The sequence below is a fragment of the Nannospalax galili genome, unplaced genomic scaffold (assembly GCF_000622305.1).
Source record: "Nannospalax galili isolate Female #2095 unplaced genomic scaffold, S.galili_v1.0 scaffold86, whole genome shotgun sequence".
NCBI lineage: Eukaryota > Metazoa > Chordata > Mammalia > Rodentia > Spalacidae > Nannospalax > Nannospalax galili.
The window spans coordinates 223127-245459 of record NW_008354174.1 but is presented as its reverse complement, the minus strand read 5'-3'; the positions used below and the strand labels follow the sequence as shown (position 1 = coordinate 245459).

At 40.4% G+C, this 22333-nt stretch overlaps 1 protein-coding gene across 1 annotated transcript in view; it reads right to left on the bottom strand.

The window, feature by feature from the left end:
* Positions 1-13397: 13397 nt before the first annotated feature.
* Pdcd1lg2 (programmed cell death 1 ligand 2) overlaps positions 13398-22333 on the bottom strand; it is a 39957-nt gene continuing 31021 nt past the window's right edge. Inside the window, exons 5-6 of the mRNA XM_017802734.1 lie at positions 19735-19778; positions 13398-13447 (exon numbers count right to left, since the gene is read on the bottom strand). Coding sequence (XP_017658223.1) covers positions 19751-19778 — 28 coding nt within the window. The 3' untranslated portion in view covers positions 13398-13447; positions 19735-19750. The remainder of the gene's footprint in view (positions 13448-19734; positions 19779-22333) is intronic.

The following is a 22333-nucleotide window of genomic DNA, read 5'->3' as shown; positions in this document are numbered from 1 at the left end:
TCTCATCCTCTCCACCTATAGGATTCTGTGAGGGTAGAGACAGTAACGTATGCAAACTGTGTGCTGACCTCACAGTAAGTGTTTACTATTCAGAAACTTAAAATGATATCCAACAATTGTGTCATATTTCTATGTAGTTTTCACAACTGACATTTTCGTGGTTGGAGGATAGTGTGGAATCCAAACATTATTGCTCTGACTTATTTCCACTTTGCTTGACAGGTTATCTCCAGGTTGGGGCCACAAATACTGTACTTAAGGCATGTTTTCATATAGTGCTCTTCCCCTTCAGTCTACTTATTTTCTTTAGAAAAGTTCTTGGAATGATATTTCTGAGTAGAGTCATGAACTTTGAATAATCTAAGTGAGTAAGAGTTTTGTACCTTGCGTTGTGGCAAAGTCTATACACACACACACACACACACACACACACACACACAGAAAACCTCTCCATGTCTATAGTTAATTCTATGTTTTGAATTATTTCCTTGGAGAGATTTTATAGCAATAGAATTACTTGAGCAAATCGTATGGCCTGGCCTCTGCTCTATAAATATTTGTACCAATTTCACATTAACATTAATAACACATTAATTGTTACAGCCATTAAGAACTTATGAGACCACCACTGTAATGTATTCTGGATGATTATATGTTACAATTTAGAAAGGTTTTGGTAATGTACTAATGGGCAAAAAAATCTGAGTTCTGCCTTGATGTAAATTTTAAATTACCTACTAGAGGGGCTGGAGAGATGGCTTAGCAGTTAAGAGCACTGGCTGCCCTTTCAGAGGACCTAGGTTCCATTTGCAGTACCCACACGGTAGATAATGTGTCCATAACTCCAGTCCCAGGGGATCCAACACCCTTTTCTGACCTCCATGGGCATTACCTGACATGGGTGCACTTACATATATGCAGACAATACAGTCATACACATAAAATAAAAAAAATAATAAACAAAATATATTTTAAAAAATTACCTGCTAAGTTAAGCACTTCAGTTTTTGGATTTGGAAGCAAGGTGAACTGATATACCAGGAAGTTGCCTGATTTGACTGGCAGTCTGATTATTTTTGCTTTTCAGTCTCTACAACTCAACATCCTGGTTCCTTCTGCTGTACTGATTGCAAGCATTTTAACATGTCAATTTTTATAAGACAGATAGATCTGAACAGGGAATATGCTACTGTTTTCTCTTAAGAGGACCCTGGCTATTGGAATATACAGTGTTAGACAAGCTATGTTAGAAGGAGTAGCTGAGGTCAGCTGAGGTCTTAAGGACAACAGATTCTTGCTTGCATCACAAGTTCCCATTTCCAAGGTCAAGAAAGTAGATTCTGTTGGCATGTTAACTTTCTGTGACATGATATCTGAAAAAGCATCCCTAAGGGAGGAAAGATTTATTTTGGCTCACTGTTTCAGAGGTTATAGTCCATCATTACAGAAAGGGTGGGGCAAGGCAGAGTTACTCATATCACCAAAAAGGAAGGGGAGAGATAGAGAGAAAGAGAGAGAGACAGAGACAGAGACAGAGACAGAGAGTGATGCTCGTTCTCTCTGGGGATCTTCCCAATTTTATTTTATCTGGTTTACAGGATGCTGTGGAACCCTTTAAATCCATTCAAGGCTGGTCTTTCCCCCTTTGTTAGTCCTCTCTGGTTATGACCTCACAAATATACCAATAAGTACGTTTTATTAGTTTCCTAGTTTCTTCTAAGTACAATCAAGTTGACAAGTTTAACCATCAGGAACCTTGCTAGGGAGATGGCTCGGTGAGTAAAGTGCTTGCCCCCAAGAGTTGAGTATTGGAACTTGTATCCCCCAAACCAATGTAAAAAGCCTGGCAGGTGTGGTAGCCCACCTCTAATCCCAGCAAGTAGGAGAGAGGCAGGGAAACTCTGGAGCATCTGGCTAGCCAGATTAGCCAAAACAGCAAGCTCTGTGTTCAGTGATAGACCCTGCCTCACTATATAAGAATGTAATCACAGAAGATACCCAGTATCAACCTCAGGCTGACACATACACCCACACACATACATGCAAAACACACATACCATATTCATACATACCACACACACACTGAAAAAGTAAAAGAAAAGAGAAGAAGAACATTCAACCATTATAGTTAGTAAACAAGGAATTGGGCTAAAAATTTAGATTATGTTAACCAAATTCCTCAAATACTTTTCTGTAATAAGAAACACCTTTGACAAGCAAATCAGGCGTTGATTCAGACTATTTTATTCTTACAGAAAAATCTATATGAAAATCCAAGTTATGTCTGAGTTTCTCTTCTCAGTAGCCATATACCAGGATGGGGTGAAAGGCAGTGGACAGGAGGCTGGAATGCTAGCAATGTCTGGCTTCATAAGCTGTATGAATCTGACCTGACAGGTGCTGGGATTATGTGGGTCCACTGGCCATGCTTGAGATTCACTAACACAGTTTTCCTGCTTGTCCTCTTCTCTCTAGACTTCACACACACTACCTTCAATTTAGTTGTACAATTTTGCTAAGTATTTGGTCAGTGTCAATCCTTATTTGGGGTTCTATGACTATAAAAATGAATATAAAAAATCAATTACTGCTTCTAAGTATTTCACAGGCTGTTGCAGACAATAAGACATATAATCACAAAATACTATGTGATGAGGGCTTGATTGTGTTTCAGATCTAGGATTTCTGGCCTCTTGTCATGTCATGACATAGCTGCCTGCAGAATCTTTAGACGTAAATAGCTATGCCACTTATGAGATGGGTAATGTGAGCAATTTAATATCAATGTCCTTAGTTTGCTTACATACAAAACAATGACCTTAGTCCCTACTTCACTGAATTGTGAATTCTGAATGGTCTGACACTTGGGAGAAAAATGTCTGGTGTGGGAATCCTCACCTGTAGTCCTAGCCCTTGGGAGGTAGAAGCAGGAGGATCAGGAGTTCAAGGGCAGCCTGGGCCTATGTCTGGCACTTGGAATGACAACTATAATGATAAAGTTGATCAACTCTTGCACTGGATACTGGCAGTATGACATGGGCAATATAATATTTCAAGCCTACCTCAAAGAGGAGCATGAAGTCCAAACTCTTCTGGAAACTTTAACACATCTACATCCTATGAAAGGGTGGAAGTGCATTACCAGGAAAGATACATACAACTTCTGAACCTATCCTATTTTGTCTCAAAAGAAATATTTTTCCTCAGGGGTTTGGTATGATATTGATATTCTTTTAACAACAGGCTCCTGTGATGGTTAATACTGGCTGTCAACTCGACAGCACTGAGAATCACCAAAGAGACAAGTCTCTGGGCATATCTGTGAGGGATTTTTCTAAATTAGTTAACTGAGGTGTGTGGGCGGCACCATTCTTTAGGTTAAGGTTCTAGGAGAAAACTAGGGTATAAGCATTCTTCTCTCTCTGTTTCCTGACTGTAGTCACAATGTGGCCAAGCTGCTATCATTGTGACTCCCCTGCCATGATGGGAAGTTTCTTGAACCATAAGCCAAAACAAGCCCTTCTTTCTTTAAACTGCTTTTGCCAGGTATTTTGTCATAGCAATGAGGAAACTAACTAATATAATTCCCAATATCTTTTCTTACACATTCTGATAAAATTCTCCAAATGTTGTTGGGAACTTCCAATAGATCTACACAAAGACTATCACTTTGATCCTTGAGCATCTCTGCTTATATCCAGCAGACACCAGGTTTGCATTCTTCTTTGACTCCCTAGATAAGTTTTGAACTCTGAAGATAAGGACTCTGGCTTATCCATCTTCAATGCCTAGCCTCTAACATAGAACACCAGTGACAATAAGAGTTTATCCATGGTTGACCAGTGGGTTAGATATTAGATTTTGGCGTCTATGTCTCCAGTGTCCACCCTTATTTTGGGGACCTATCATATACCCCACATTCAGTTCTCATGGTCTGGTGGAGCTTGGAATCTGAGACACCACATACATATACTCTTTCTTCCAGTGATTGGTCTGGAAGAGGGAACATGATATAGCCTTATTCAATGTAAATCTCAATATTTTTCTAGGAATGCTGAGAAGAATACTCTAGATTTTCATTCCTCATGGATTTGAGCCTAGAAGGTCTATTGATTACTGGCAGTGATCTTGTGATTATGGGAGGACATGCTGTCTGAGGCTAGAGTTAACAAACGGAAGAAGAGTGAAGAGATAACAGAGAGAACTGGACTCTGGAAGACATTAGTGATTAGAATTAGGCCCAACTGCACCTCTGGGTTGTTCAGTGACATAAGCTAGCACATTCTTCTTTGTTACATAATCTAGTTTGTGTAATATTTTGCTTATTTGTTTTCAAACAGGCTCTCAAAAATGTTGCTTTCACAGCTGCTCTCAAACTCTGGAGCTCAAGGCAGGACCAACAGCTGAGATGTAGGGATACACCATCATGCCTGACTATATTAGAATTTCTTTCGCTCACAGTCCAATGACTTCTAATATCACTTTTACAAAATATACTTAAAAATGGATTATTTTGACCAATGTTCGTAGCCAAAGAAGTTGTCCAATTACTACTTATCTGGTTCAATTAATGGACAAATACACATTGGGCCTTTGTTGCCTGAGCAGATGCCTCAAAGTTTTAGAAAGTTTCTTGTGCTCCAATCTAGTTAGAATTCATAATCTCAGAATTTTCCTTTTCTTAAAGAAGTCATGTCAGTTTTACCAGATAGGCAGTGATTGAAACATTGGGTTGGTTATTTAACTCTCAGTCTCTGCTCTAAGCCTCTTCTGCCTTCTTTTGTGTTTGGACTATGATTTTGATAAACCAATTGGCCAGTCACCCTGCCAGCCAGCTTCCCGGTGAGTTAGTGGGAGTTCTGGAGGACTGAAAGGCAGTAAGAAGTGATTCTCCCCATTCTCATTTCCTCCATGGATCATTTCCATAGTAACAGGTAGCAGAAAGTTTGTTGCTATGGGCAGTTCTATAATAGTTTAAAGGTTTCTTCAGTATCTACATTGTCTTTTTCTAACTTATGTTGTTGCTATTGCTGTTTGTTGGTTTGTTTTTGAGACAGGGTCTCAGAATACGGCCCAGGCTGACTTCAAACTCAAGAGATTCCTGTGCCTTAGTTTTTTTTTTTTTAGCGGAATTACAGATATGTACTACCCAGGCAACTTCAGTTGTCCAATTTTTAACAAATTCCTCATATGAAATTCACTCTATTTTCATGACTGGACCTTGGATAGTATGGTACTTGATAAAAAACGTACCTCAGGAAACAGACCTTCAAACTCTAGGATCCTGGGATTGATTTGAACTGAGAACCAAACTCTTTGCCATTGGAAGAATGGGGGAGTCTGGTATTCTATGGGACACTCTGGCAACATGATTGATTACATTATCATTAGTCTTTGCAAGGAATAAATGCCAACAGCAAGTAGTCTTTTGAAGACTGAGTAGCTATTGTGTTTGACAATTAGGGTTGTAAAGATGGTTATAAGAGAGGCAAGGTGAGGTTGTTGCTTCTGATTACACTAGCGTGTGTGCAAGGAAAAGTAATAAGCTCAGGGATTTCCCCTAAAATTGTAGGCAGAGCACCAGTGGGCTTCTAAGTTAGCTCTAAAAATATCTCCCAATCCTTCTGACTACAAGAATAACTAAATATGTGCTGGAGAGATGGCTCAGCGATAAAGAGCACTGACTGCTTTTGCAGAGGACCTGGGTTCAATTCCTAGCACCCACACAGAAGCTAACAGCCATCTGTAACTCCGGTTCCAGGGGATCTGACACCCTCTTTTGACCTCCATGGGCAATGCATGACATGAGTGCACTTATACACATACAGGGAATACAGTCATACACATGAAGTAAAAATAATAAATAAAACATTAAAAAAAGAAAAACTAAATATAACTGAAAATTCAGGATGAAATCAGGCATTTACAAACTGGTCAAGTTTATGCAAGAATGTTTGGGCAGAAACTTGGAAGTATTAAATAGGATGTTAAGGCTAGGAGTGGGAACATTAGCAGACTAGTATTGAGTCCCCATCAATCTCTGAGCTGCTCTTCATAGTGGGAAAAAGTTCCTCTTTCCTGCCTGATGATGCTGACTTCTCCTTCCTTGAAATCCTGCAATAACCACATATTAATCAATGGCCTCCCAAGGAGCATTCCCATTCCTTGTGAGACCCAGGGTTCCCAGCCATCATTCAGAGGAACAAGAGTAGAGTCTGGATGAAGAAGATAAGCCTCATATTCTAAGAGAATCACAATATTTTCTTCAAAAGAAACTGATTAACGTGCGTGGGGATGGATTCTAAAGGTATTAGACCAGGACTAACAGGCACTAACATTGGATAGAACCCAAAATTCAGGTATCCCTGACATAGTCACTTTCCAGATGTTTTGGACTTAATGTTGTAGACGGTTATAGTGTTTCTGGTCATCCAGAAATTATATCACATTTCGTACCATGCTTTGTGTAGTCTCTGTACAGTGATGGTTGCCATGCCTACGTGTTTTCTTTGGCTAGAGACATTAGAAAATGTGATGTAGTCAGAGACTTGAAAAGTACTAAAGTACTTGCATCTAATAGCTTTTTTTCTTTTTTTTTCTTTTTTTTTTTTTTTTTTTTTTTTTTTTTTTTTTTTTGCTGTTTTTCAACTAGCTTTCAGGCAGAACAGAAATGAGTTGCCTTCACTTAATCCAGTCCACATTGTTAACCTACAAAATCACAAAAGGATGACTTCTTGCTTTAAGGCACTACGTTTGAGGTAGTTTCTAACACACCAAAAGCTAGGTGAAACAAATCTATTAGCTTGTGCAGCTGGGAAAGGTTTTACTTGCTAGGTGGATCAGCTGAAACATGGACATGTTCGTAGGCTACAATCCATGATGTTAAGTCACCAAACAGTATTCTAAAGTCTTAGGAAGACAGGAATAATGGAGAAATTTATTGTGTGTAATTATACATTCCCCTCACCCCCCGGGCCCAGAAGGGTCTAAGGAATAGTTCCTTCACTAAAGCACTAAGAATTGCATTATCAAGGTGAGTCTCAGCAAACTTGAGCAGTTCCATGGATGGTGTGGCAGGAAACATCACCACTGAAATGGACTTCCCAATTTCAGTGGAGATGATGACATACCAGACTAGCACTCAGGATTTTTTACCCACAGGAATCTCTGGTGGTGGTTGGCTCTAAGAATTAGTGGTTGCGTCACTTATGAAGCATACCTTGAACTATAGAATAGAAACCAGATCTGACTTACCGCAGTTGAGAATGTAGCTTCTTCCTCTATTACAATATTGGTATGAGCCAGAGTATATTTTACTGAGCTATATCACAACTATTAAAAATAACTTCTAAAATGCAATTGTTGAAGATTTTATTCTAAAAAGGTTAAGAATCTAAAGCCATGTAATACTGAATTGTTTAGATCATCTACACTACTATTTTATGAGCTAAATTTCAATATAAACATGAAAAAAAATTGACAAAAAATGTTTGTCAAAAATTGACATAGTTGGGGGTTAGAGAAACAACTCAGAGGTTGAGGGCACTGGCTGCTCTTTCAGAGGACTGGGGTTCAGTTCCCAGCACCCGTAGCAGCTAACAATTATGAGTAGCTGCAGTTCCAGTGGATCTGATGCCTTCTTCTGATCCCTGCAGGCATTGCCAACATTGTACTTATATACATGCAGGCAAAATACTCATACACACAAACTAAAAATAAATAAATAAGTAATTTAAAAATTGACATACTTTATTCATTCTCAATTCATATTTGTTAAGGAAAAAGGATACATATTTCTTAGATTGTTTTTATCAGCTAAGTGTACCTGTTCTTATATAATAATCCTGTGAGAGAGGTATTAAAATTGTTCGGATATCTACATAGAAATGATGACATTGCAGCTTAAAAAGATTAATAACCTGTCAGAAAATTAAATTATTGAGTAACTAGAACACACAACTAGAGGTTGAACAGGTAAAGAAGAGATTAGATGCAGACAGACTCTGAGGCAAGAACAGCACAGGAAGAGCTAGTTTAGGAGTGAGCCTGAGGAGGATCCAAATGGGAAAACTTAAAAGTATCATTGCTTTAATCTGTTATATGGTCAAAGTTAAACTTTAAAAATACCCAATGTTGGAAGGGTATGTATGTTGGCAGCATGAAATGTGATGCACCTTCAAAAGTAAGTGGTCTTTCTGAAAAGTTCCCACTGACTCCTCAAATCCCTTTCAGGTATCCACTCTAAAGAAAGCTGTATAGCAAAACCCTGTCTCAAAAAACAAAAGCAAATACTTAATCAGAAATTGAATGTAGAACATTGAAGTTAGGAAATGCTTTAGAATTTCAAAGGGAATGCTTGGTTAACTTTCACTCTAAAAATAACAAAAGATGCAGTTTGGACAGTGACTTTCTTCTGAACTTTGCTTTTTGCTGTCTATCAAGCAGATAGATGTGCTGTAAACTTTTATAAATTCTTAAGTGTCTTTGTATCAGTCTTAGTCTTTTATTATGTGTGTGTGCGTGCGTGTGTGTGTGTGCATGTGTGCGTGCGTGTGTGTGTGTGTGTGTGTGTGTGTGAGAGAGAGAGAGAGAGAGAGAGAGAGAGAGAGAGGTGTGTCAGTACTGGTGTGCATATGCCATGGCCACGTGTGTGGAGGAAGTCAACGGACAACTTTTAGACGTTGGTTCTTTGCCTCTGCTGTGAGTTCCAGGGTTCAAATTCAGGTCATCAGGCCTGTGTACTAAGCACTTTTACCCTGTGAACCATCTCACCGACCCCAGACTCACTCTTTAATCACTCCGAAGTGTGCTAAGAGACTGGTGCCATTCTATAGGTAACAGTGAACTAGTCATGTGAGATTATAGAAAGAAAAGCTGTCTGTATGTACCCCACCACTGGGCTTCCTCTAATTTTAAGAAGAGACCATAAAAAAGCTCATTGTCACCAAATGCCTTGAAATATAAGAACATGTCACAGAACTTCAAATTCATTGCAATATGATGAATAAGCACTACCCATATCCACAACGATAACTATATACAACAATAAAGCAAGGTCAATGTTTTGTTTCTAAATTCTTACTGAAAGCAGTCTATATAGATGTAGTTTCCTGAATAGTGCACAAATGGATCACATCTTCAGCCTGAATGTTCAGATAATTTAGGAAGCAAGAAAGACTTTTAACTGTTTTAATTTTTATACTACCATTTAATTGTGTCTTCCCAATAAACGCCCACTACTTAGCTTAAAAAAAAAAAAAAAAAAAAAAAAAGACACACACTGTCTGAAATAGCATGACATATCAGTCAGGTCCCTGAATTAGATAATTTGAGTTTTTTAATTAAAGGGAATCTGTGAAAAGGTTTGGACTGAGTATAGGAAACTACAAGGGACAGTGCAGTACCACAGGGTGTGTGTGTGTGTGTGTGTGTGTGTGTGTGTGTGTATGTGTGTGTAACTTAGGCTTGAAAAGGAAAGGGAGCAGTTACTGGAACCCAGCAGCACAGTAAGCCTTGTAGACATCACTTGATAGAGCTCTGACCTTTGGCTGGGAGACCTATCCAGCCTGCAGTGACCCTGGGGAGGGAGCACCTGGAGAATAAGTACTCCAGTCATTCTTCTCAAGTCCTCTGTTCTCCTGCCAATGCCTCTAAGGGCTGAACAAAGAGCCCATTGCCGCAGCCCATACACTCAGTCTTGTGGGCTGCCTGAGCAGCTGGAAAAGGTTCAGCAGCAAACTGGAAGAGGCTAGTGGGAGATGTAATGCCCCAATGCTTTTAATTGAAGTGGTAGAAAATCACAGTGAGCGATCATCTTCCAGCAATCAGGGAAGGTTTAATAAAACTTTGTCACAGCTGCCCAGAATTTTTTGCAGCCATTAAAAGTGATCATTAGCGGGGCTGGAGAGATGGCTCAGGGGTTAAGAGCACTGACTGCTCTTGCAGAGGACCCAGATTCGATTCCCAGCACCCACATGGCAGCTATGAACCGTCCTTAACTCCAGTTCCAGGGGAATCCGAAGCCCTCTTTTGACTTCCACGGCATTGCACGACATGGGTGCACTCACATACATGCAGGCAATACACTTGTACACATAAAATAAAAATAATAAATAAAATATTTTTAAAAATGTGATCATTAGGAAAACTAGCCAGCAACATAGGTGCTACCTTAAGATTCAGGACCTATTTTTTAAAAAAGATAGAAAATTACATGTAACTATAATTTCACTTAGATTCATAAATGGATAAAAGTAAAAATTAATAGCAAAATTGAATACATCTGTGACTGAATGAGATTAGAGGTGATGCTCACTTACTTTCTCAGTGTCTCAAGCTCTCCCAAATGCTCCTTTTGTAAATTACACTAAAAAAAGAATCAATCTACTTCTTTTAAACATTGCCATTATATTATTTTTAAATTTTTTTATTTTTATTTTATGTGTATGCATGTATTGCCTGCATGTAGGTAAGTGCACCTGTGTCATGCACTGCCCACAGAGGTCAGAAGAGGCTGTCGGATACCCTGGGACTGGAGTTACTTACAGTTGTGAGCTGCCATGTGGGTGCTGGGATTCAAACCCGGGTCTTCGTCAAGAACAACCAGTGTTCTTAACTGCTGAGCCATCTCTCCAGCCCCAAAATTGCCATTATATTCTTTTTAGTCAATTACATTAAGGTCATAAAAAGTAAGCCTGATAAGTACATCCATTGTCCTCAGTATATGATTTTGAGAGCCCACCATGCATGAAGCATCTATCTCATACAAAGCACTGTGGGAAAGGTTAAGAGCCCTCTCTATCTCTTGGACTTCCAGGAGTACAAGTGGAAGATAAAAATGTGTGCTCTGGTCCTCATGGTTCAAAACTGAGACATGTAAGTGCTTTCTGGGAAGGACAGAAAGAGCACTGCTGAGCTCAAAGGAAAGAGCTCACTCCTATTTAGTTGGAGAAACTTTTTAAAAATGTTTACTCTCACAGGTAGTGTCTAAATCATGGACACTCTTTTTCCAGGAAGAATGGAGGTTCCAGAAAGGAAGCATTCTAGGTGGAGAGGACAGTATAAGATACATGAGAACCAATCAAAGGTGCTCACCTTTGACTGTGTTAAAGTTGAGGCCTGCATTGGAGAGCCTGGGACTCAAAGCCCATGCTATATATTTAAGCTAGAAGTTTCTTGGAGAATGCAGCTAATTGCTTTTTCAGGAGTAGACTAGGAGAAATCTCTTGCTGATAAATCAGCTGATAATGTTCCAAATGCTGCCTTTCAGCAGTGGATAGTGGCTAGTACATTAGGGGGTTCCCAATGACACATGATATTTGTCAGATATTTACCTCACACCACACATTCTACCGCGCCTGCTCATTTTTTATTGATCATTTTTTAGATAGGCACGTTGATGCTTAGGGAGGTCAACTGGTAGGTCTAAAGATGTATATAGTTCAGCTAGATTTGACTCTTGGGCCCCAGAACCTGGGCTGCACTTATGCGTCTATGGTACCACCCCAGAAAGAGCAAGCGTGAAATGATCTTTGAGCAGCAAAAAGCCCACGAGTGTATCCAACTGGTAAAGTCAAACCTTAAAGTTCCACCTGGCAGGAAACCAGGGCACATTAAGGGCTGTAACTAATACAGGCTTACTGTTCTAGCTCTGTCCCTTCCAAACAAAGCAGGCAGCTTTAGCCAGATTATCTAAACTCTTTAGACCTGGGTCTCTTTGGCTATAAAGTGGAAGTATTAATTGTGCCCTTTTCAGAGGATTTTGAGAGGATATATTCAAAAGGCATTTGTAAAATGCTTATCAGAATTGGGCATTTAGTAAATATCTGATAAATGTTAGATGTTAATGTGGTATGTTATAATGTAGAACATTTATCATAATGGGACACACTGCTTTATGGTCTCCCCCATGACAAGAGTGGCTAAATTTTAGGATATTGGAACTGGTTAGGCCTTTGCTTACCTGATATTCTAGAAAATAGCCCCAGTCAGAGCCAAAGAAACCAGTGTTTTGTCAGAATCCATTATGCCACTGGATTCCTAATAGAGTAAACACAAGCACTTGACATGATTGGCAATCAGGATTCAGCATGCCAACCTCAAATCTTGGAAATGGGGCCTAGTATAAAACGGTCTGTGCCTTAGGGAAGAAGGTCTTTGCCTGCCTTACTCTCTGTGGCTGCTTCCTCAACAGCAATCCTAGACTAAGACATGGTACCTGACAAAGGTGTCCAGGGACCCCACGTCGCTGCAAAAGGCATCCAAGAGGTTCAATAAATCATTATGCTTTTATTCTTCAAAGGTGTTCTCTGTTTTGTGTAGGCAGATGATTGAGAAAGTAACTCTGAACTCTGAATTCTGCTCAGTCTAAACACAGGTGAAGAGTTTGCTTCAGGCCAACTAACAAGCACTAAGCACTGTACTAGCCAATGTATTAGTTGATGGGTCAGTTCAGTTAATTCACTGAGCTTCATAGTTCCAGAATAAAGACCAAATTCAACACAATTAACTTTTGCTGGCCACCCTCCTCCTCAACATACTAAAGGGACCCAAGAAAACTTCTAGAATGCTCATCATTAAATGCCCTGACTAGTGATGCCACCACAGTGTAGTTATAGAAACCAAGAAACTGGAAGGTTTAGTGTAAGGCCAGCGAAGAAAGTTTGGTTTGGGGCACCGGGCATCACAGCCACTCATCTGAAATCTCTGCAGGCACAACATGCTGGAATGTCAATTTTTCTATAAAGTATGCCATTGATTTCTAAGGTTAAAATTTTTTTTAAAAAAAGAAAGAAGTAGTTAATAGAGAAAACACCAATAAACATGGAGACATTATAGATTAAAACAACTGCCTGTGATTTGGACCTTAAAAAAGAAAAGAATGCCTTTACCCTACAGTTTGCATACTTAATGTGTGCTTAAATGCTTTCTGTTGATTAGAACAGCTTCAGATGCTGTCAGGATTCTAAGAAGCTGCAAAACACATCAGTCATGACTTTGCTTAACAAAGCCCTGCCTGTTGCTTCCGGCCTTCAGAGGAAATGATAGATATAAATAACTCTGTTGGCAATCTGTCTGTTCCAGTGACTGGAAATTTCCACATCTCACTTTGGAAAGCTTGGGGAAAACAATTCCCTTCACTTTTACCCCACGGCAAGGAGGGGCCTCAGGCCACTCACTGGAGTCCAGGATCTCAGGGGTCACTGAAGTGCAATAGTGCTGGTTCAGAGAGTCTGGAGCTGGAAAGGAGAGCTGCTGGTCTCCCCCAAGCACCCCATGACCAGGCGCTGTCAGTCTTGCAGGCTCCTGATGAAAGTGCTGAGTCATCTAAGGCATTCAAAAAGTATAAAGAGCAGTTTCTGCAGGGATCCTCACTCAGAGTCCAGAAGCCTCCTTCCTGAGGGTGCTTCATCAGGTCACCCCAGCTCCCAAGACCACGGGGTCAGATCTGGGAAAAGACCACAAAAGAGAGAGAGAAAAAAAATCACTGTTCTGATTAGAAAATACATAACCCCTCAAAACAGATTGGAGTAAGAAACTACTTCAGAGATAATTACATGTATCTGGAACAAGCATGGTTCAAAGCCTTTCACTCTACTCTTCCACGCCCTAGTCTAAGTCTCTTCCCAGAGCTACTACTGTAGGAGCCCCTCTGTCCAGTCTATGGACACAGGCAGCTATACCACGCTGGAACGCTTCACAGGGGTCTCCTGTTCTGAATCTTTCATTCTTTGTTGTCCATCTCTCAGGAGGATGACATTGTGGTCTGCACTACTGCAGTTGATCAGTCTAGTGAGTGCAGGAGATTGCTGTGGGCACAGGTGAGGCAGAGTCTTCTGATGACTCATCTTTCTTTCTTCCTTCCTCCCTCCCTTGCTTCCTTCCTTCTCTTTCCTTTTTTCCTCCTCCTCCTCTTTCATTTCCTTCTCTCCCGTCCACTTTATCTATCATCTATCATCTATCTATCATCTATCATCTATCTAGCTTCTATCTATCAACTATCTAGCTTCTATCAACTATCTATCTATCTATCATCTATCTATTATCTATCTATCATCTATTTATCTATCTATCTATCTATCTATCTATCTATCTATCTATCTATCTATCTATCATCTATCAATCTATCATCTATCAACCTGAGATAGAGTCTCACTGTATAACCCTGGCTAGTCTGGAATTTGCTATGTAGACTAGGCTGGCCTCAGACTCACAGAGATGCCTCTGCCTCTACCTCTGCCTCCTCTGCCTCTGCCCCCTCCACCCCTCTGCCAAGTGCTGCAATTAAAGGCATCAGCCACCATGCCTGGCTGTGATGTTAATCTTGGTTGTCAACTTTACTGGGTCTGGAATCAAAAGCAAGCCACTCAGCACTCCTGGGAAGGATTTTCTTGATCAGATTATCTGAAGTGGGAATACCCACCCTACATGTGGGCAGCACCTCTTGGTGGCAGCCTTTTTGCCTGCTCACCTTCACTCTTGCTGGCAAGTTCATCTACTCTGTTGTTGCCACTGCTGTCCTCTTTCATTGATATTAGTACTTAGCTTCAAACTTCCTACATGGACTGAAGACCAGCAGCTTTCCAGGAATCCTCCAGGCCATCAGCACCATATTGGGGCTGTTGAGACATCTAGCCTTGTGGACCAAGCAATTATGGTATTCTCAGCCTCTCCCATGTGAGACAGCCATTATTAAACTACCAAGACCATATCACATAATTCAATCCAATAAACCCCCTTTTAATATATATTTATTCTATCAGCTCTATTCCTCTAGAGAACTCTAACACAGGTGTTTATTCTTCAGCAGGCTCTCAGGTTGCAGCTTGGCTTTGTTCCTCTGTTAAAGGCCACCCACAGCTCTTGCTAGGTGGTCCATTCCTACTGCTGATCTAACCAGAGTTCTGGCAACCCAACAACTTTCTGTCTTCTCCCTCTTGGGGAACTTAGAATTCCCTGGTCTCCTTTAACACAACACACACCTCTGTAAATAGCACCTTCATAAAACCTGCCTCGGTTCTCATGCTGAGCATGACTGCTCTTTCCCTCAAGGACCTGACCTAGTAAGTAATCTCCTTCCTATATCTGGACTTCATGGCCACAATGCGGTCTTTGCCCATTACTGCACAGCTGGCTTTCTATCCAAATCAGGATCTCTGGCCCTTCCTGCCCACGCTGAATGCTCTCAAGTCTTTCTGTTTTTCCTAGTGTCCCCTTTATCTAGAACCTGTCATTTCCATTTCTGTCCGGTTCTAATAAACCCTGTCCATGAAAACTCTCCTCTGATCATCCCCAGTCTAAAGTCTTTTTCACCCTCTCTGAACATTCATGCATTATTGATACCTCTTATATAAGCTATGTATAAGCAGAAGGCTTGTATCAAAAAATCCACTAGATAGCTGGGCATGATGTCTCACACATATAAACTCAGGAGGCTGAAGCAGGAAGGCTGCCATAAGACAGAGACTAGTCTGGGTTATATAAATGAGTTCTGGCCAGCCTGAACTACAAGATGAAGCCCTGTCTCAAAAACAAAACAACAGCAACAAAGAACCAAAATAAGAACCCTGCTGAACTAAACAAAACTCTGTGCATACGCAAATCTTGAGAGTCAGGTTCGGGCATGCACAGATGTTAGATTGAGCCCAGCCTGTGGCCCTCTCCAGTGACCAGATAACAGATGATTACTTCTGTTTTTAAAGGCTCTCAGAGTTCTGAAAAGCTGACTGACTAGCCAACTGTGTGGTCAAGACAGTCTCCTCATCTTTTGGTTAATTTGTGGCAAGTAAGTCTGTGATGCCCATTGTCCGATCAAATGCCACAGTCACAGTCTAGCTGTGATTGTGAAGTTTTTAGGTGTAATTAGCATATGCCATAAGTCAATTTTAAGTAAAGCAAATTACATCTAAAATATAGGTTCCTTTCCTCCAATCAGGTGAAGTCTTTAGGCCTTGAGAGAAAAACCAGTTTCCCAGACAAGAAGGAACTTTGCCTCCAGACTGTAACATGGAAACTGCCTCAGTTTCCAGCTTACTGGCCTAGTCTATTGGTTTTAGTAATGCACAGCAGAAATGGTGTCCAGATTAGTTGGTAGTAGGAAGAGAGGGGCCCAAGGCCTGTGCTTTTCGATTCCATCACATTTAAAAAAATATATTTTATTTATAATTTTTATTTTATGTGTATAAGTATTATGCCTGCATGTAAGTGCACCTGTGTCGTGCAATGCCCACGGAGGACAGAAAAGGCTGTTGGATCCCCTGGACCTGGAGTTACAAACAGTTGTTAGCTGCCATGTGGGTGCTGAGATTCGAACATTTTGTACTTATGACTATCGTCTTATGGATGAGCCAAACATGAACCCTAGGATTATTTTCAGAACTTGTGGCTTTGGAACTGGGGTGCTATGCTCAACAGAATTCTAAAATGAGCAGCTGGAATATTCAGAGTTACTGACTCAAAGTTATTTTGAAGTTCTCTGATTCGCCTGTATCATTTTGGTGAACTCATATATTCATGTGCTACACCACATGACGGCTTTTTCCAAGAAAGCTGGAACCGCCCATCATTCCACAGGACCCAAATCTGTCTGACCTCAGAAGCACTGCTTCCTAAGGTCTGCAGCTTCCCCTCAACCAGCTTGCACAAACGCAGCAACCTCCCTTCTGACTCCACATTGTGCCCCTTCTCTTTCACTAGCTCCTGCTCCAAGCCTGTCACCCCAGGAAGAGGTTTAATTAACCCTGTGCTGCTCCAGACTCATAGCCCTACAATGTCTTTCTTTTTTAAATATTTTATTTATTATTTTTATTTTATGTGTATGAGTGTATTGCCTCCATGTCCATAAGTGCACCCATATCATGCAGTGCCTGCAGAGATCAGAAGTAGGCATCAGATTCCTGTTAGCCACTATGTGGGTGCTGGGAATCGAACCAGGGTCCTCTGCAAGAGCAGCCAGTGCTCTTATTCACTACTGAGCCATTTCTCCAGCCCCTCAACTACGTATTTCTTAATCATTGCTTATTGCAAAAAGATCAGCTGATTGATCACAGCTGAATATCTTAATAACTGTAAATTGTAACCACATTTCTGGTTTTATGAGCATGGACTTCCTATGCAGTATTACTTAGGAAACAAAGCAAAAGATTGCATGATTGCTCCAGGACTGAAATAGACACCGTCTTTGTGCTCAACAACGAGTGAAGTAGTACTGTAAGAACGAGCTTAGAATGGCTGGACAGACGGCTTGGTGGTTAGCACTTACTATACTGCTCTTGCTGAGGACCTGAGTTCAGTTCTCAGCACTCGTGTCTGGCAGCTCAGAAGCTCATAACCTCCTGTAACTGCAGCTCCAGGGGGATGCCCCCCTGCCACATTCCACAGGCACCTGTGTTCACATGCACATACACACACATGGACACACACATACTTAAAAATAATAATAATAATAAGCTTAGTAGAAATGTCACCTAACCATAAGCTTCCATGTGCACTAAGACTATTTAATCATCTTTCATGCATTAATTAATACAACAGTGGGTACAGTTGCCTCCTTGTTTCTCTGGGTTCCATGGTTACAGTCACAACTATGAGTTGAAAACATTTGGAAGAGAAATAACTGTCTGTACTGAATATGCACAGATAATTTTCCTTTTTATGTTTTTTAACACTAAAAAGTGGATTTTAATATTTTGTAAGTAAAGCATATAGTTTTATAGCAACTATTATATAAGCAAAAGCCATTCTTAAGATTTACGATGTAAGGGCTGGCAAGATGGCTCAGCAGATAAAGGCACTTGCCACTAAGCCTAGGGACCTGAGTTCAGTCCCCAGAACCCACATGGTAGAAGGAGAGAACTGACTCCCACAAGTTGTCTTCTGACTTCCACATGCATGCTGGATGAGGCATGAGTGCACCCATACACATCCACACACAATAAATAAATAAGTAAGTAAATAAGTGCAAAAACAGATACAGGTTGTGGGGCTGGAGAGATGGCTCAGTGGTTAAGAGCACTGATTGCTCTTGCAGAGGACCCAGGTTCTATTCCCAGCACTCACATGACAGCTACAAACCGTCCTTAACTCCAGTTCCAGGGGAATCTGAAGCCCTCTTCAGACCTCCGCTGCATTGCATGACACGGGTGCACTCACATACATGCAGGCAACACATTCATACACATAAAATAAAAAATAAAATATTAGAAAAACAGATATAGGTTGTAAAATCAGCAGTGCATTTGTAAGCAACGCTTTCAGCCACCACCACTGTATTGTCCCACATCACATTTACCTATTGAGATAACAGAGAAGTACACATCCTTTTAGTTGTCATGTCAACAAGACCCCTGGGAGAGGCTGGGAAAACAGATGTGGGCACCATTGGGTTCACCTAGTAGCTAGTTTTAATCCAAAGACTCAAACAAATCCAGAGGAGCTGCTGAGCAGTGAAACGGGATAGCATGTATGTTCCCACCCAGGCAGAGTCGTGGTGTGCTTCTTGGAATGTTTCAGGGAAAACAGATCCACACAGAATATGGAGCTTTGCTGTGCTAACCTGTCTTGGTGAAATGACACTGTAAAAAACATGCAGAATAGAAAACTCAAATGAAGAGCTTTAAAATATAAAATAGCAGAAATACGAATGTTTGAAATACATATTTTGTAATATGGAAAATATGAGTATTTGTCAGAAATGTAAGGCTGTGTGTGGGTTTTCCAGAGATTTCCACATTTGAAGGCTAGAGATTAAATGCTTTAATGTCCTCTAATGTGTAGGTCAGGAACTAAAACAATTGGAGCTATCTACGACAGTGGGGGATCTTGAGTAAGTCCCTGGAGTCCATACAACCTGTCACACCTCTTATCTAGAACCCAAGTCTCTTCCACAAACTGTCCATCCAGACAGAGCTGGGCGGACAGCCACAGCACCCTACCTCTGGACAACAGAGGTCCTCAGAGGGGCAGGTCTGAAGCGGAAGCATCAACTGTGGCTTTCCTGCCATTTCCCTCATTACTCCTTTGCTACTGCTTTCTCCACAAGTAGGAAAATAGGCTCTAAGTAGGCTTAGCAGGCAATAAATATACATCTGTGCAGTCTTTGCTAGGGTTTAAATGTGAAACGGCCCACACAGGCTCTTGTGTTTGAACACTTGGTTCCTCCATGGCAGTGCTGTTCATGGAGGCTGTGGGTGGGAGCTAGCTGGAGGAAGTGGGTCACTGGAAGTGGGCCTTGAGGTTTATAGCTTGGCGCTTCTTCCCGTTTCATCTCTGCTTCCTGTTCTACTGAGTTGTGAGCAAACAGCTGCCACACACTCCCACTGCCATGGCGATGGCTGCCTCCATGGTGGACTGCATCCCCTCAAACCACTGATCAAAGTAGACTTCCCTTTTCTTCAGTAGTTTCTTGTCAGGTATGTAGTCACAGCAATGAGAAAAGTAATGAATACATCTTTGTTTTTGTTGTTATTCACTAAACAATATAATGTAACTACTATTTACATAGCAGTTATACTGCATTAGGTATTAGAAGTAATCAAAATTATTTGAAGTATATGGGGAGGTGTAGATAGATAATCTCCAAACACTGGGCCATTTTGTATCAGTGACTGGACCATTCACTGATTTAAGTGAGGCTGGAACTAATTCCCCATGGATATTGGGGGATGATTGTATTTCTCAATTCAAGCTGAGAGAGAAACAGAAGTCAGAAGGAAAAGCAAAATCATGCTTACTCACAGTTCTGTTCACTTCTCTATGGTGGTGACAGAACATTTCGTTGTCTGAAAAACAGAAGTCCCAGAAACAGAATATTAACGAGAAAATCATTCTGCCTATGGCAGAAGTAAATCCACAGGTAGAAATCCGAATGTCTACTATGCTGTGCAATGCAGAATGCAGTATCCGGCCTCCATGGAAAGAGCATGAACAGGTAACCAGCTTCCTTTCCCTTTTCTGCCCTTGTTTCCCCACTGCGCTCAGATGCTGAGTGGGTTGCTAATATGGATATGTAACCCAGGAAATGTCCGATTCCAGAATTATTCCTCCCTTTTTCACTTTAGTTTTTTAGTACAATATTTTTATTAATTCTTTGAAACTTTCATACCTGCATATGGTGTGATTTGATTACATTTACCCCCTGCGCCTCCCAGATCCATCCCACCGCTACCAACTTTGTGTCCTTTTTTTCTTTTTTTAAATATTTTTTATTTATAGATTTTTTGTGTGTGTGTATTTCATATAGAACATCCCAAACGAATGACTCATCTTTATACCTGCATCCCAAATGACACCCTCCCATACCTCCCCTGCAACTGGAACCCATATACTCTGTCATCCCTGTTCCTGTCCACTGTGTTATCAGTGCCCCCAGCCCTTACCCAGTGCAAGTCTATCCGCTGAGTCTAGTCAGCCTATCTAGAGTTCCATGTTTTAGGAAGATCAGCTCTTCCTCATCTAGTAGCAATCAGTTGCCAACATTCCTTTAGATAAGATTAGGGTCTGCTGTTCATTTTTCCAGTTCTATGCTGGGTTGCTGTCCGGGAGTCTCTTGGGCTATCCTGGCCAATAGCTCAAAGGAAGGTATCTCCTGTCTGGCATTGTTTCTTGTTATGTAGCCTTTAGCTATACACATGGACTCTTAAAGAATTATACTGATCACTTTAATCTTTGGTTATACTTTCTTTTTGGGTGTTTAAGACCATACAGTTGGTCCAGATTAACCAATTTATTTATTTATTTATTTATTTAGATCTTTTTGAGACAGGGTCTCCCTGTAGCCCCAGCTGTCCTGGAACTCACTATGTAGACCAGGCTGGCCTTGAACTCACAGAGATCTGCCTGCCTCTGCCTCCCGAGTGCTGGGATTAAAGGCATGCATCACCATGCCTGGCTAGATTAACCAATTTATTTTTATTTGGTATCATTTGTTCTCTTGACCTTAGCTAGTCTGATGGGGTAAGATGAAATCTTAAAGTGGTTTTCATTTGCATTTCCCTAATTACTAATGATGTTGAACACCTTTTAAGATGCTTCTTAGCCATCTTTATTTCTTCTTTTGAGAACTCTCTGTTCAGCTCTTTAACCCATTTTTTAATTGGGTTACTTCCTTTCTTGATTCTATGTTTTTTGAGTTCATTATATATTCTGGATGTTAAACCTCTGTCAGGTGTGCTGGTGAAGATTTTCTCCCATTCTGTGATTTTCTCTTACTTCCTTGGTTGCCTCTTTTGATGTACAGAAGCTTCTAATTTTAATGAGGTCCCATTTGTTGATGCTTGACCTTGTTTCCTGAGCAATTGATGTCCAGTTTAGAAAATCCTTTCCTGTACCTATATCTTGTAGGTTATTGTCAATGTTTTCTTATAACAGTTTCAGGAGTTTTCTGGTGGAATATTTGGCATCTCTTAGCTATAATATCATATCGTCTGCAAAAAGGGATAATTTGACCTCTTCTTTTCCAATTATTACTCCTTTAATTTCCTGCTCTTGTCTTATTGCTCTTGCAAGAGTTTCAAGCACTATATTGTCTGGTTCCTGATTTTAATGGGAATGCTTCCAGGTTTTCTCCAGTTAAAATGATGTTGGCTATGGGTTTGTTGTATATAGCTTTAATTATGTTGAAGTATGTTCCCTCCAGTCTAATACTCTCTAGGACTTTGAATATAACTGTATGTTGAATTTTGCCAAAGGACTTCTCTACATCTATTGAGATGACGATATGGTTCTTGTCTTTGAGTCCATTTATATGATTTATGATGTTTATTGACTTATATTGAAGATGTTGGCTATGGGTTTGTTGTATATAGCTTTAATTATGTTGAAGTATGTTCCCTCCAGTCTAATACTCTCTAGGACTTTGAATATAACTGTATGTTGAATTTTGCCAAAGGACTTCTCTACATCTATTGAGATGACGATATGGTTCTTGTCTTTGAGTCCATTTATATGATTTATGATGTTTATTGACTTATATTGAACATTCCTGCAACTCTGGAATAAAGCCGACTTGATCATGGTGGATGATCTTTTTGATGTGTGTCTGCATGCGGTTTGCAAGTACTTTGTTGAGAATTTTTGCATCTATATTCATTAAAGATACTATAGTTTTCTTTTTTGGTTCTATCTTTACCTGGCTTTGGTATCAGAGTGATGCTGGCTTCATAGAAGGAATTTGGAAGTTCTCCCTCCATTTCTGTCTTTTTGAAAAAGATCTAGAACATTATAAGGGAATACTTTAAAAACCTATATGCTACTAAATTTGAAACCCTAAAAGAAAGGGACGGATATCTAAAGGCATGGGAACCACCAAAACTAAACTAAGAAGTGATGAACAGCT